The sequence below is a fragment of the Protopterus annectens genome, chromosome 13.part0 (assembly GCF_019279795.1).
Source record: "Protopterus annectens isolate FY-2018-M chromosome 13.part0, PAN1.0, whole genome shotgun sequence".
Classification (NCBI taxonomy): Eukaryota; Metazoa; Chordata; order Ceratodontiformes; family Protopteridae; genus Protopterus; species Protopterus annectens.
Genome location: NC_056747.1, coordinates 140,963,497 through 140,980,481, shown reverse-complemented (window position 1 = coordinate 140,980,481; position 16,985 = coordinate 140,963,497). Strand labels below are relative to the sequence as shown.

At 41.9% G+C, this 16,985-nt stretch overlaps 1 protein-coding gene across 1 annotated transcript in view; it reads right to left on the bottom strand.

Moving 5' to 3' along the window:
• The window catches only part of LOC122817666 (UV excision repair protein RAD23 homolog B-like), a 660,004-nt gene that overhangs the window by 181,972 nt on the left and 461,047 nt on the right, over nucleotides 1-16,985 (bottom strand). The window contains exon 5 of the mRNA XM_044090733.1: nucleotides 12,974-13,023. Coding sequence (XP_043946668.1) covers nucleotides 12,974-13,023 — 50 coding nt within the window. The remainder of the gene's footprint in view (nucleotides 1-12,973; nucleotides 13,024-16,985) is intronic.

The window sequence follows — 16,985 nt, the reverse complement described above, 5'->3', positions numbered from 1 at the left end:
TTCCTCTGGGACAACAGATTGAGACTGTTTGCTTTCAAAACGCAATGAAAGTTCTTTAGTTCATTCAATCCACATTACAAAAAGAGATATGTCCATTTGGCCACCAGTGGGGATCAGGAGCGGGCTACAATTCATTGTGAGAAATCCCTAACCAAGCTAACCTCTTTCCCACAGTGGGTACAGAATGCAGAATACTGCTACTTAGGAGGACAAGATGTGCATTACTTATACAACTTCTAGCTTATATGCAGCAGCTGTGTCCTGCAGTATCTCCCAAGCTAAATGAATAGGGTCAACATGCAGCAGGTATAGTCATCTCCCTCTCCCAATGGTGGGAAACGCCAGCATCAACTACACACTCCCAGTCTGCCCAACACTTCCAACTCAAGCCATTAATAGAACACAGGTCATCTGGTGTGTAATTATAGCTTTATTCCCCTGGGTCATTAACTACAATTTTAAGTAATTTAAAAATGAATGTGCCTAGCTCCTAACTAACAAGTGTTTCAAGAAATGACCCCACAGAGTAAAAAAAAATAATAAAAACAAAACATGCAAGCACACATCTCACAATTATTATTGCCTTGTTTTCAAGTATCAATTTATGTTGCATTCTTAAGGCCAATGCTACAATCCTTTACTTTCATAAAACTGGAACTGTTTAGACAACACCCTGTCAGTACATAAAAAAAAAAAAATAGCAGCCACCAGACAGACTGGTTAACACAGCCTCATTCAGCCATGATATGAGCTAAAGTAGCTAGTTGGGAAAAGCACAAAAAAAGCTCTACTAGGCGGTGTTGGTGGTACTATGCTTGGCAGTGCTGGGGGTGGTACTGCACTAGCTGGTGGGACGTTCCTCTGCCCTTGGCTGAATATCAGGATCAGGTGGTATTTCCTAAGCAAAGCAGACAAAATGACTATGAACACAAAATACATAATTGAGCAAATTAGTAAATAAGGAAGTTGGGGGGGGGGGTAAGACTGAGCTGTTAAGCTGCTTTCTGTGGTCCAGGGTTTAATTCCCTCAGCCTTCATTTGCCTAGTGTCTGACACTGAGCAAGTCACTTTTCCCAATTGCCTCAAAACACAATTTAGTTATCTGGACTAGGCTTCACAATTGTCTCAGACTGCACATCTAGTAATTATGAAAGTACAGTTCTTTAAGATCTCACCATAAAGTACAGTTTTGTACCTACCATAAATGTAGATGTCCGATAGGCATGCATCTGCAGTCCTTACAAATGGGTTGTCCTGTCGTCAGGCAGCCCTTCGGTCGGCCGGATTCCAAAGTCTGGGTCTGGCCTCGGCTGGTGTTGCACTTCACCCGACGTCATAGAGGCAGTTCTTCGGGTATAAAGGCATCAGCCGACGCCATTTTCCTCTGTCTTTCTTGCCGCGTGGCGCCCGAAGCAGAAGCTGTTCGCAAGTGCCGGTCGGTCAGAACCAGAGATTACTACTACAAGTATGAAGACTTCTAAAAAGCTAAGTACCCCAACTGAAAAATTAAAATAGTGAACACTGTTTAACTGACCCTTTTGATTCAAAATGGTGAAATCCCGAAAGCACATTACAGCGATTTTTTTCTCAGAAAAAAAAAAATAAAAAAATCACTGGGCCATTTTTCGGGACTTTGCCATTTCCTCCACTGTGGTGGAATCTCGGAGTTGGTATATTTAAGTAGGATGGGTGTGGGGGGCACAGCCCTCATTGGAGGGTGAGTGGGGCGAAGCCCCCCCCTTATTATGCAAGGGGGGGTGCTTTTTTTTTTTTAAACAGAGCAGCGATTTTTTTTCCCAGGGGGTAGCTGTTCCTTGTGTTTGGTATTTTGACATTTTGTCGATTATACAGAGTTCGCTAAGTTAAGCTTTCGCACCCACATTTTACCTTTAATAATGTGGTGAAGGGGCAAGCTTTAAGAACATCACGAGTTAATGCTAGTGAGAAAAATTTTAAGAAAGAACTGAGTGATCTAGAAGAAACATTTGTAGCAAGGGGGTATGACAAAAAGGAAGTATCTGATAAGCTAGTTGAAGTAAAACAAAGAAGAGGGAATGATCGCAGGTCTTATTTTTCCTCAGATCCACCTGCATCTGTGAATAAGGTAGATGAGCTTAGGTGCAGGGTACCAGTAACATATTCTAAGGACTCTAACGGTGTAGCTGACATTATTAAAAACACTGGGGTGCCATGACCACTAGTACAGAATTGAAAGCTATAATAGGTGAATGCCCCATAGTTTATAAGAAAAATAAATCTTTAGGTCAGCCGCTATGTTACCCAAAGTGTCTTATGGGGTATGATGGCAGGAAACATGATTCTTATAGAAATACTAGACCTTGTTATAACTGCAGTTTTTGCAGTTACATAAATCAAGCAGGTGAATTCTTTTTCACCCAGACCAGAACAAGGTCTATAAATTTTCAGTGGAGGCAACTTGTAATAGCAGTCAGGTGGTTTACCTAGCAGTGTGTAAAACCTGCAGTAAATTTTATGTAGGTAAAACTGACAGAAGACTGAAAGAAAGGGTAAGAAAACATCTGAATAATATAAGAAATACTATAGTTAGGAATTCATTAGCTAATCATGTAGCAGACACTAACCCCAGAGCATGTATTCAGATTTCAAGTTACAGATATGGTACAGGAAAGTCTCAGGGAAGGTGATATTAGAAATGAAACCGTGCTTAGAAAGCAAATGGATTATTAGATTAAGAGCAGATACAGGGACAGGGTTTAATGATAAATTACCACTGAAACCTATGTTGAAAGCATGTACTCTTTTTAAAATGAGAGTGAGACTGAACACTAATTGTATCCTTGTATTTTGCTTTTGTATACTCTATCCATTTAACACTAGTGTTTTTCTTTTGATTTTTGTGTGTGACCTTAGTATCTATACTATCTCTTAGATATAATTTCCATTATTAATTCAAACTACTGTTGTATCTAGGTTATGTTTACATCATTTTTTTTTCCCTACTGGAATACAGAATATAAAATCCTAGATATGTAATATACGTTATAAAGTTTTGTGATGTACCAATTTCTACTGTAAATATTCTTGTCTTGTCCCATTTGGTTGTTTGTGGAGCTTTTCTCCCCGGGCCTCCACTGAAAATGGACATATATCCAGCTGGACTAGCACGGTCAACAAATGTAAAATAAATAAAATAAAGTTGTAGACTCCCTTTCAACCCCCCCATCTTTTATACATATTCACTTTTTTATACATTTACTATTAGTACTGTACATATTTAAAAGGTTATCTCCAAGAGTTTTACTAGGATGTCGTTATTTTTTTCACTTTATTTAATGAGCATTTGATTAGACAGATTTTATGCATCTGATGAAGCAGTTGTAATACTGCGAAAGCGCTTTTGCCTTTGCCCGTTTCCTGAATAAAACTATTGCTGGTTTTACGATAGCCTGGTGTTGCTTCATCTTACCTCTGCTTGTTGGATTTATTTTTTTGCTTCAAGAAACATTTATTCAGCACACACTGGTATTATTGGACTTTTGCATTACTTTTGTAATATCATTTTGCAAGAGATCACCTCTTATCAGTATAAGAAACATATCAAATAACTGCACAAGGCAAATTAACTGGGCTTCTTTGTAATTACTGCATTGCTAAAGTCATTTATCATTTTAAAAAACATCTCAACTTCATGATGCGAATGAACTAGGCTTCTCTTGCCCCAAAATCAACAACATTTCTAAGTAATTGCACTTTGCAAATAAATTGTACACAGCACATGGAAATTTCACCAAAATGGCGGTACACCTTGCTAGAGAACTCTCCACAGTCCAAGAAGCACTACAATAGCGTCACTTTGTGAAGACACACCCAGCACAAGAAACTTTTCAAAATGGCTACACTGACTGTATTTCACAAAATCATTGCACCTTACGCAAACTTTTCAAAATATATGCACAGTAATAAGCACACACACTGTAAGCACTTTGGTGCTGCGGTAGCGTTGTCGCCTCACAGTAAGACGTTGTCCTGTCCGTTTCTCAGCTAAAGCGTTTTCTGTGTGGAGGCATGCGTGAATGGGCGTACCTTCGTTGAAGGTTGTGCGTCAGGCCTGGCAAGCTCGTACGTAAAAATCTACTGCCAATCATTAGCGGACCGGAGTTCCGCTGTGGCGACCCCTAACCAGGAAAAGCCGAAAGATACAACTGTAAGCACTTTTGCACAATGAGATGCTTTGAATAACTTTAGTTATGCCCTTGATACAATACAAAGTCGTAGTACTGCCAAAACACATGCAGTCGCCTTGCTTTTTGCTTAATGTGCCCTTTTCATCCTTATTATATTCGTTTTGCTCATTTAATCACTTTTCATGCCCACTGTGCTTTTCTTGTGCTCGTTTTGCTCTAAACATGCCCGCCTTGCCTTACACACACATTTTGCTTTAAACATGCTCGTTTTGCTTTACTGTTAATCATTTCGTCAAACACCTTTGTTTTAAACATTTCCCTTAGTTAATAAACCTTGTGTGCCTTCCACTTGCTTAATAATGCGTTTTTTGCCCTTGTAATGCCCCATTTTGTCCTTTTTACCTAAAAGTTTATGCTACTTCTTATTCCCTTTGATTCTTTTCTGGTTTCTCAGTTTTACCTTCACTGTCATCTCTGCACTTCATGGCTCCGAATATTCTCTGCCATGCCGGTTCTGACACCATGTCGCTCACCTACTTTGGACACAATAGAAGAGTTTTCGTGGGTTCTGTTCAAGCAGCTTTATTTTATACAATCGCTATAAAAGCTTACTGACATTAACTTAACTTGTATACAAACTAACTGCGATCACACATGCTCATTCTCTGGCTGCTCTTTCAAAATAGCATTAAGGACTGCATGTGTCGGGAATTAATACCTGCAAGTACAGTCTTTAATATGCTTCTTAAAGATACAGCACACATCACATACACTCTGATCTACATGCCCCTAGGCCCCCTCAGAAATAATCAGCTGTGGTTCCCCTTAAATGCCCAAAGCAGACGCCTGCAAGGCCTCCAAGGAAATGCATAAGACTGGATACAAACCAGCCTCTGAAACAGTGGTGGTAAAAGAATCCATCAGTGCAGCCGGATGATCCCCCAGGCTTTAACTGCCTCAGGAGAGACGCCCAGTGGAGGCTGCACAACAGAAGAATCAGACCGAGATATCTCCATTATACTCGTTCATGGCCCGGGAAGTGGCTAAAATGGGTCTGCAAACCAGGGCATTTACCTGGTTACCAAACAAAATATGGGGATTAAAAATAAATGGAAAATCCTCTCCGCAAAGAAAGCAAGTACCCTATGCTTAAAAGGTTCTCAGTCTTGTTTCCATGCAGACTGATTTCTAGGTAATTCATACTGGGCACACATTCTGATCACTCACGTTCCTACACAGCTCATCCATTCTACAGACCTGATGTACATATGCCAGACCTTAATGCACATTTCGGCATACTTTTTTCTAACCAAGCACAGTTATGAAAGCCCTGCTCCTACTGCTCAGCAACATTCATCTGGGATACCACCTCTAAAGAGGGAGTTGAGACAACTATCATAAGACTCTACATTACACAATGTGCAAAACTGTTCATAAAAAAATAAGTACTCCTTTGAAATCTGGACATGTTTTAAAGTGGTAAGACCCCCTGAACTACAGGCTTTTTTCAGGAGAGACCTGCAAGTTACGGTCTGGTTAAGTGCCTTGTTCGGAGTCACAAAATATGCAAGAACTGAAGGTTCCAAGCTATGTCTGTAGGATAACAGAGCCTTAATCCCCTGGGCTATATTGTAAATGGAGGTAATCCAAAAGGTTCGAGTGAAATCCGATATCACCACTTGTGACCCAGAGTGTGACAGGACAAACAGGAGACAGAGTACAAAGGATTAGTCCATATAAAAATCACTTTAGCTAGCAGATCTAGACCACCATCTTTGATACCCTTTCTGTGGGAGTAAGAGAGAGGCCTTGTTGAAGTTTCAAGTAGTTTATTCAGTTAAGCAGGTGGATGAATGAGTGTTCTAGTTCTGCCCTTCCCTGTTGTAGATACCGCTACTAACCAAAGACTTCACATTTCTCAGTAAATATTAACAAGTTACTACAGACATCCAGCTGAGATATAAGAACATAGCAGCATAAACAAAAAATATCCACTGCAACAGTGGACAAAAGAATCAGTCAACACCCATTTCTCACCTCCCACGGGAAATTAATGGGCCAGTGATCTCTTGCCACCATAAGGGATAAATGGATCAAACAGGGTAACTAAGGGGAAAGCTTAAAGGTCATTAAGAACCTGTAAGCTGAGGAGGAGAGAAAAAAAATTCATGCCACATGCCTTTATAGTCACTTATCTGCACATCAAAGCAAGCGTATTCTATGCTCAAAGTGCAACACCACCTACATGACTTCATAAAATGCAGAGGGGATCCACTCTTGAGCACTCCTGTATCTTTTACATTCCATCAGTCTCCAAAAAGTACAGTTTTGTACCTACCATAAATGTAGATGTTAGAGTGCTAATACAGCTGCAGTAATCACAGATGGGTTCTCTGCCTTCAAGCGGGTCCTCAGTCGGCCGAATTCCAAAGTCTTGGTCCGGCGTCGGATGTCGTCGCTTCTTCCCTGATGTCAGTGCGACAGGGGGTATAAAAGAACCAGCCGACGCCATTTTCTTCAGCTTTTCTTGCCCCAGATGTCAGGTGCCCCCAGAAGGAAGGCAATACATAAATTTATGTAACAATGCAATGCAATATAATTAATCTAGGTCCGGCGTCGGTTGTCGTCGCTTTCTTTCCCGACATCAGTGCGACAGGGGTATACAAGACACAGCCAACGCCATATTCTTCAGTCTTTCTTGCCCCAGATGTCAGGTGCCTCCAGAAGGAAGGCAATACATAAATTATATATATATATATATATATATATATATATATATATATATATATATATATATATATATATTCAAGCAATGCAATGTAATGAAAAAACAGTAGTTGCAAGCAAATACACCATAGGAGGATAACCCAAATTAGGTAGTATGAGGAGGTGTTGGCCTCTAGTCCTTTACCAAGAGGGGAAGGAGGGAGGGAAACCTGTACTGCAGCTGTATTAGCACTCTAACATCTACATTTATGGTAGGTACAAAACTGTACTATGTTCATCGTGCATACAACTGCAGTAATCACAGATGGGTAGAATCCCAAAGCTACGCACAGGGTGGTAGGCACTAGGTGGAACTGGGAGCAGCCAGAATGCCCTGCAGCACAGCAGTGGCAAAGCCTGCTCTACTCTTGGAATATAAAGGCAGGTGGTAGCGTTTTGTGAAGGTATGCACAGAACTCCACGTGGCTGCCTCCAAAATATCTTTGGTAGGGACTCCTCTGAGGAAGGCTGTAGAGGTAGCTGTGGCCCTTGTGGAGTGGGATTTGATGCCTGTAGGAACAGGTTTGCCATGAAAGGAGTAACAAAACCGTATGCAATGGCCTATCTACTTTGAAATTGTCTGTTTGGAAATTGGCTTCCCTTGAGCTCCTACAGCACAGGACACAAAGTTGTTCCGATTTCCTGAAGGGCTGTGTTCTGTCCAAATAGTAACGTAGCTGTCTATGGATGTCTAAGGAATGTAGCAGCCTTTCCCCTTTGTTTTGAGGATTGGGGTAAAAGGTAGGTAAGTGTATGGCCTGATTTAAAGCTACCCTGGATACTACCTTCGGCATAAATGAAGGGTTGATTCGTAGGGAAACCCTGTCCTGATGGAAGATGAGAAAGGACTGCACAGCCACGAGGGCTTGAAGTTCCGAAACCCTACGAGCTGAGGTAATGGCCAGAAGGAAGGCTGTTTTCCAGGACAAATATTGCAAATCTGTTGAGGCAGCGGGTTCAAAGGGAGGCAATGTTAAGTTTTCTAGGATGTAGTTAAGATCCCAGCTTGGTATTGGTTGTTTCCTTGAAGGTCTTATATTCTTAGCTCCTCTGAGGAACTGTCTTAAAAGTGGGTGAGAGAATAAGGGTGGATCAGGGTTGTATTCTGCAGAAATGGCTGAGGCATGAATTTTGATGGAGGAAAATGAAAGTCCACTATTCAACAGCTCAGCTAGATACTGTAATATCTGAGGCAAATTCAGTTTTCTAGGATCCTGGCCTTTTTTCTCATTCCAAGCGCAAAAACGTTTCCATTTTGTGGAGTAAGCCTTTCTAGTAGATGGCCTTCTGGCCTCCAAAATGACATCCTGCACCTCTTTAGAAAGTAGGGTCTGTGGTGGTGTTAAGGAATTTTCCATGCAGCCAGATTGAGAGTTTTCAGCTGACTGAAGAGTTTTGTAGCTGTGCTGAGTCAGTAGAAGAGGCATTAGAGGTAGAGTCCAGGGAGGAGTATGTTAGGCTCCTCAGGAGTGGGTACCAGTGTTGTCTTGGCCAGTCTGGAGCAATCAGTATCATCTTCGGTCTGTCTGCTCTTGCTTTCAAGAGCACCTTGGGCAGAAGAGGCAAAGGTGGGAAAGCTAAAACTGTCCATGTTGCCCAAATGAAAGAAAGGGCATCCACTCTCCAGGCCTTTGGATGAAAGGTCCTTGAACAGAACTTTTTCAATTGATGATTCCTGTGGGAGGCAAAGAGATCTAGGTCTGGTCTTCCCAACGCTTGTATTATTTTTGTAAACACTTGAGGATGCAACTTCCATTCATGTGGATCTGTCATATTTCTGCTTAGATTGTCTGCCAGCGTGTTTTCCAATCCTGGCAAGCACTGTGCTTGAAGTTCGATTTGCCATTCCAGAGCCAAGTTCCAAAGTGACATGGCTAGCCTGCACAGGGGGTATGACTGTTCCACCTTGTTTATGTACCACATTACTGTGGTGTTGTCTGTTCTTATCAATAATTGCCCTGGACGCAGGAGGTCCTTGAAAATTGTAATTGCATTTATCACTGCTAGCATTTCTTTGATTGATGTGAAGGTGCTTTTCCTTTTGGGACCATTTGCCCTGAATGCACCTGTCTGTCATGTGCGCCCCCCAGGCGTAATCTGAGGCGTCTGTTGTGATGACTTGATTTGCTTGAGGCTTGCAGAATGGAAGACCTGTGTTTGTTTGACATGCTTGGGCCCACCATAGAAATTCATTTTGCAAACATGGAATTATTGGTATTATTGTTTCCAAACTGTGGCTGTGTTGAGACCATAGGCTTTTTAGGTACCATTGAAGTTTCCTCATATGCAACTTTGCACATGGGATTAGAAGAATGCAAGATGCCATGAAGCCCAGAGCCTGCAGGACTTTCCTTGCAGTGAGCCTGGTACAATTTGCTAGTATTTTTAAGTAAAGAGTTAGTTGTCCTTGTTTTTCTGGCGTAAGATAGGCCATCTGGGTTTTTGTGTCCAAGTTGGCACCCAGGAAAGTTATTTTCTGAGATGGTGTTAGCCTGGATTTCTCCTTGTTGACCATGTATCCCAGAGAATTCAATAACAGTGTTACATAAGCCAGATGTTCCAGAAGTATGTACTTGTTGTCCACTTGGATCAGGCAGTCATCCAAATAAGGGTAAATTTGTATCCCTTGAAGTCTGCAGTAGGCAATTACTGATGCCAGGCATTTCATGAATACTCTGGGCACAGTAGATAAGCCAAAGGGCAATGCAGAGAATTGATAGTGGACTGAACCTGCAAGAAATCTGAAGTATCTTCTGCAGCTTTGTCTGACATGCAGGTATGCCTCCTTGAGGTCCAATGTTACCAGCCAAAACTCCTTGCCCAGCATGGGAAGAAGCTGCTGTAATGGGAGCATCTTGAATTTTGGTACGAGTAGAAATGTGTTTAGGATGGATAAGTCCAAAATGGGTCTCCAGTCGGTTCCTTTACTTGGTACCAGAAAAAGTCTGGAATAAAAACCTTGACCTTGTTCGTGAGGAGGTACCTCTTGAATAGCTTTCATGGCCATAAGCTTTGAAATTTGTATTTGAGCCTCTGCCCTTTGATTGTGTGGCAGGTTCGGCAGGCCTCTCATTTTTGGAGAGTGTGAAAATGAAATCTGTAGCCTCTGTTTATAATGTCCAGGATCCATTTGTCTGTTGTGATAGTATGCCAATTTCTTGTAAATAATGCCAGCTTTCCTCCCAAGGGTGCTGCCAGCTGAGACTTGCTTGGCATGAAAAGGGGGAAGTCATTGGGTTTGTTTCCTGTATTGCTGTGCACTGTCTTCGCCACCTCTTGGTGCTGGAGTTTGCCATCGTCTGCCTCTATGATCCTTGAGGTTGTCCTCTGCCCCTTGCGCACCTGTATCTACCTCTTTGTGGCTTGTTCGCGGCTGGAAAGGACCAGTTCTTTGAAGGCCAATTTCTGCTAAAATGTGGTGGCTGAACCTGTAGAAAAGCTTTGACAGTTTGCATAGATTTAGCTTTTTCTTCCATTTTTCGTAGTATCTCCTCAGCATTAGTACCAAATAGTACATCCTTTTGTAAAGGAGCATCTAGTAGCTTAGCTTTAACATGGTCAGGCAAGGTTTGTTCTCTAAGCCAGGCATGTCTACGAATGACTGATCCTGTCACAGCAGCTCTGCTTGAGGCCTCTAGGGCATCATAGCCACATTATAAGGTGTGTTTACCCACTTGTTCTGCACTATGCATCATATCCTGCAACTCCTTCAAATCTGGTTGTTCAGGTTGAGACATCTTATTTCTTAATTGTGATAACAGAAACTGCTGATATTTAAGCATATGGAACTGACAATTTAAGGCCCTCATGGCTAGGATGGCCGAGGTATATACCTTTTTCTCCCCACCTTTCTAAGGATCTAGACTCTCTTTCGGAAGGTAGTGGATTCTTAGCAGTAGAGGCCTTCATTCCCTTGGGGCCTTGAGAAATGGTTTCAGGGTCAGCATTATGGCTTTTGTAAAGAAATTGGTGAGAGTTAGGAACTCTGTAGTACCTATCAGGCTTGACTGGGGCAGGAGGCAGGGAACCCGGATTTAGGCAAGCCTCCGAATAAACATCATCAAGTATGTCCAAGACAGGAGGTATCGCCAGAGGTCTGTGCTGAGGTAACAAAAGAAATTCCCCAAGCCTTTTCTTGGAATCAGAAAAGTCTTGGCCTTCCCAATGGAAGTGTTCCCTCAAAGCGTGCAAGGTTTCCCCAAAAGAGAAATCCTCTGGGGGAGATACAGAAGGAATGGACTGCTCAGCATCCGAATCTTCAAAAGGGGAGTACGAGTGTTCCTCATCAGAATGTTCTGAAAAAATTGAATCCTTGTCAGAAAAGGGAGAAGCTTCCTCCACTCTGGGTCTCTTGTCTGGAGGGGGCTGGGAACCCCTGTTAAGAGTAATTAAATCTTAAGCCATTTTTAGCATCTGCTTTTTAGGCATGGGGCCTGGAGATGGGCCCTGTGCAACAGGCCTCTTGGGATGCATGGCTGATTTGGACTTAGCAAAGGCCTTAATGGAGAAGGAAGATGAGGGTCTAAAGACACCATGGGTGGAAGTGGACCTATCCACATTAGGAGGCTCAACACTCACAGTGGCTTCGGTGGTAGTCTGGGTATGGGCCGAGGTACCAGCGGTCTCGGTTACAGAGGACACCGCCAAAGAATTGTCATCAGTAGTCAGGGGCTGCGTAGGCGCCTTGCTGAGAACTGGACCACGTGTCGCCAGTTTTGGTGTGGTGTCGGTGGAGACCGTGGACCTCGTGTGTCAGTCTTTGTCCTTGCGTTTTTTGGACAAAACGGTAGTCGAAGTATCAGACGACATTTTATAATCAAAGGCTTTACCAAAGAAGTGCTGGGCAAACTCCGCCCGACGCTTAATAGTGCGTTTATTGAAAGTAGCGCAAAAGCGACAGGCCGAGACGTCGTGGTCTGGGCCTAAACAAGGTATGCAGAGGGAATGGAAATCCTTATGCGGTATTTGCTTCCCACAAGAAATACAATTGTTAACTTTGTCTGACATCGGCCTGAGGCAAGAAAAGTTTCCCCAACGGGGTACTTGGCTTTAAAGAAGACTTCGGTTTCCAATTATTCGTAATTTCAGGAGCTGGCCGACCGGCACTTGCGAACTGCTTCTGCTTCGGGCACCACTCGGCAAAAAAGACTGAAGAATATGGCGTCGGCTGTGTCTTATATACCCCTGTCGCACTGATGTCAGGAAAGAAAGCAACGACAACTGATGCCGGACCTAGACTTTGGAATTCGGCCGACCGAGGACCCGCCTGACGGCAGAGAACCCATCTGTGATTACTGCAGCTGTATGCACGATGAACATCAGCCGTACCTCACCACGTATCTAGTCTACTACATATCCTGCAAAGAAACCTCATCCTGTCATTATCCTGCTGTGATACCAGTGTGCACATAAAAAAAAATAGTGCAGCTTTAACCAAACACTAAAACGATAACGTTCCACTCCCTTCCATCATCCAGCCCTTAACTAGTTTATCACCCTGAGCTACTCAGTCTGCTAGAAAGCCTCCTAAGCTACACCTATTCCTGAAATGTTGACAGATTACAGCTGCCTGCACACCCTGGTCTAAATCTGACCATCTCTTCCAAATCAATTAGCTGTCCCACGAGCTTATGCCTGAAAATTCATGCAGCACAGAAAAAATACTTTATCAGCAGTGCCATTGGCTATCCTACCGTTTATATCCAAACAGGGGGATTTGCTGGGTCAGCTGACCTGTAATACATGTATACTCAGTACTTGTCGGAACAAGTATCGTTGTCTACCACCTGTCCTCTAAAAACCCTATTAAACATGCTCTGACAAACGAGCAGTATTTTCCTTTGGTCCTCTACAGTTATAAGCGGATTCCATGCAGGCCTACGACTTCCATTCATGTAAAAGGCATATCTGGTTATAATATGTACTTTAAAAACATGCTTCTGGAGCATTTCTCCCCGGGCCTCCACTGAAAACAGGATCTGTGGAACCTAGTCAGACTTTCCCAGTCAACAAATGTTAAATAAATAAATAAATCTGATTACCTAAAATAGATGAAGCTGCTTCCAAGAAGTTTTCACTGTCAGCTAACGTTCTGTAAAAGAACATAAAAATGTTGAAGTACATGACAAGTGAATATTTTGTTTTTAAATCAAATTTAAAATACTAAATCAAATAAAACAGGTACCTGAACTACAAGAAACAGTAAAACCCTTTTAAGTACTTTTCTAAATACAAGCAATAGGATAATAACAATACTTAAAACACAAGATGCAGTTTCTCAACTTAAAATATATGACGACAAGTTACCAGAGTAAATCTTCTATTGCTGGTCATGCTGAACAGTCTGGAAACCCTCGAGGATCTCAGAATTAGATGCACATTTCTGTCTTGCTACTGCAGTCGTTAATGCACATATAAACAGAAGCAGTACTGTCCTAAAATCACGCCACAAAGGACAAAAACAGTTACCATGCAAATCTCTCAACTGTACAGATTTTCGCAGAATCTCCAGATTTTTTTTTCATATTTTTGTTTCTCAGAATTTTGGTTTTCTGGCAAATCACTGAGGGTTGAAGTTAGAAAATGACAGATACGAGTTTTAGACTTCAAACCCTTCACAAAAATCAAGCTGTTGCAAAACCTGTTATTCTGTGAACTTTCTAAGTTTGTAAGAGCAATATATAAAAAGTGTCCCTGTTTTTGGGCATTTGCCTCCCACTCCATTACTTACGGCTTTGCCCAGATTTCTTGTTCAGAGACATGTTACTACGGTAGGAAAGTGGAGATGTGGATAGAAGTTGTTCTTTGTCTTACAATAGAAGTGTCAAAGGATTTAATAAAAAAAGGCAAAATACTATAGACATCCCCATCTGGAAAAAAAAGCACAAAAGCAACTCCTTTTCAGTGGTAAGAGACCAAATCAGCCCACATAAACGAACATCCTAGTTAAGAGACAGATAAATCACAAGTTCAAGTGGTTAGCGCCTCTACTCACGTTTGTCAGAGAACAAAGAATCAGCAATGAAACGGGAATTTTCAGATGGTTTCCTGAAGATGCCAGTTTCAGAGTAATCAGTCACACAACACTGACAATGATGGTCAAGGCAGTCATGGATAGAGACACTGACACTTCTGAGAGCTGTAAATGCCCAGCTGTAATATTTCACTATATACTTGGGGAATTCCCAAGATTCACAGTCTGCACCTTTGCCACCATTTTGTATGTTGGCACATCAGCATCTCAATGTACCTAGACAGGGGACTGGCGGGTGAACAATGATATTTAATCCCTTCTTGCAAAGTCCAGAGCCATCTCTGTACCCAAATTAGTGTGACTGGATTGGATGCAGAGATAAATCAACTTCCCAAGGTTTTAATTAAAAAAAATAAACTCAAACTCCCCTACTTTGGAATTAGCAAATGAGAATGCACCTTGTTTCACAACAGTTTAACTACAATACTGTAATTAAAAAAACACTCCAAAACACAGAAATGTTGACTGCCTATTACTATGTTTCAACATGCACGTGCTGCCCCCTTCTGTGACACAGTAAAGGCCAAAGCTAGCCACTCTAAGCACGCTACTTTGTGGCATAAGCACAGACATCAACTGTTTAGAAAACAAATTATATCTGCTTTCCACTTCCTTTCATTTCAGAGGAAACTGAGTCAGACATACTGTCTAAACAACTAATCTCTTTCCACACTGTTTTTAACCGAAGGTCAGACAGTTTATACTTGTAGGCAGAATCAATAAAATAACACCTCTACCAAACAGTTATACACCTTATTAGACTGCCACTTGCATTTTCTTTCTAAAATCAACCACAGACAGCAGCAGATTAACCCCTGATTTCATTTAAGGGGGAATCATTTTCTTGAAGTGGAGGGTCTATCATTCCCAACTATTTTTTGTCCGTTTTACTTTCTTTTAGTAATTTCTTATCTTTGCCCCACCTAGACAATTCAGTATTCTCCACTGGAAAAACTTCAACTATTCTTCCAACTACACAGTCTGCCACCCGTGAACAGAACCAATAAACATTTCAAGCAACAGTATCTGAACAGTAGGCAAGCAAGACCGACAGCCCACTGGGTTTATTTTGTTTTCAATATCAATGCCTAAAAGTAAAAACTGTGCCAATTAAGTAGGAATAGCAACTCTTATTTTTGATAACTGTACCACTATAACATCCATAAGAAATATATGCGCAGTGGACTCCTTGAGAGTAGTCAACAGTAATCTTCTGTCCATGACATCTAATTGATATAAAAATATCTCCCACCACAAAACATTACTTCCCCAGTATAAGGTAATAGCTACCCACCCACTTGCACTCATTCTCTCCCTCTCTCGCATGCCAGCAGTACAGTGCAGCTGTATTTTTCCTTTTTATGCTGTGACAGTTATCCTACTTCACAAGGGTGAACCATCAACCAACCCTGGAAACTACAGACCTATTAGTCTGACCAGCAAAGCCATGGAACAAACTACTATGGAAATGATCAACAAAGATGCAGGCAACATTCAGACACTGAACTCAACCCATTTTGGCTTTGTCAAGGAAGGATTGCTTGAGAACTGCTGATTGAGGGCTCAGTGTCTGTTATTCTAAAAGTGTATTAATTCTGGTTTAAGCACTTGGGCTTTCAAGCCAGTTATTTTACATTAAGAGGGTTCGTGGTCTGCACTCTTGTGGGAGGAGAGGCTGGACTCTGCCCTTCTGAGCTGGGAATTTCTGGTTAAAGGCTTATAGTGCATGCATATCTGAACTGTTTCTTACTGAAGTTGGTGCGCCTTGTTTGCTGTGGCATAGACTGGATTCGGGCCTGCTGGATCTAGCTTTGTTTGTGTAATTTGAGCACTAATCCAGACATTCTCTAAAGTATTCAATGGTATTTATTACTGCTTGGTTGTAACTTGATTAAAGTGTAGCTATCATTCAAGTCTTTTGGATTAAGCACTTGGGCTTCAGACCAGTTGTTTTACATTAGGAAGGTTTGTGGCAAGCACTGTGGTGGCAGGACAGGTAGCTTTCATCCTTCTAAGTTGGGAACTGCTGATTGAGAGCCCAGTGTCCAAGTGTATTAGTTCTGGTTTAGGCACTTGGGCTTCAGGCCAGTTATTTTACATTAAGAAGGTTCGTGGACTGCACTCTTGTGGGAGAAGAGGCTGGACTCTGCCCTTCTGAGCTGGGAATTTTCTGGTTAAAGGTTTATAGTGCCTGAATATTTGAACTGTATCTTACTGAAATTGGTTCACCTTGTTTGCTCTATCATAGACTAGATCCAGGCCTACTGAATCTAGCTTTGTTTATATACTTGTTGTTTGTTTGCTTGTTATTTCCCTGGAAGCTAATTCACCTAATACGCAACTTCTCAGCTTCTGTGGATCACTAGTGATATCTGCATTGCTTACTGTACTTATTTCCTTGTTTCACTTGAAAGAAAGTTACTGTTTGTCGTTTTTGCATTTAGTTACTTGTATCACATTGCACTCAAGTTACCTGGCACTTGCTCACTAAAGCAATTGTATAAGTCAGCACTAAAAATTAAAAGCACTACACCCTCACTCCCCACTGGCCCTTGTTTTCAATTAAGGATTTCCCAATATTATTCTAGCATGTCCAAAGGTCAGTTGTCAATCTCCTCTCCGGTCCAGCTGGTGAATCTGGGAATCTTGAGGCAATGTTATAACTGCCTCATGTACACAGACAACCCTCTCCTCCTCCCACATAACACAAATACTTGCGAGAGATGCAGCTATTTAGCCAAACTGGAGGCTGAGCTCTCTCAACTCAGGACTGGCAAGACCAGACAGGAGGAGAAGGCAACTACACACACCACAAAACCAGCCTCACATAATGCTACCACTCCACTGAATCAAACACATAAACACACAAAGACATACTCGGAGGCTCTGAGTAAAATTTACCTAAACAGCAGAGGCCTCCAAAGCAGACACCCAAACAACTGCTACCTCAAGACACCCCACAAGCAACACATAAACCACAAAAGCAGTGTGCAAAGCAGTCACAGCCCTTAAGGCCAAAT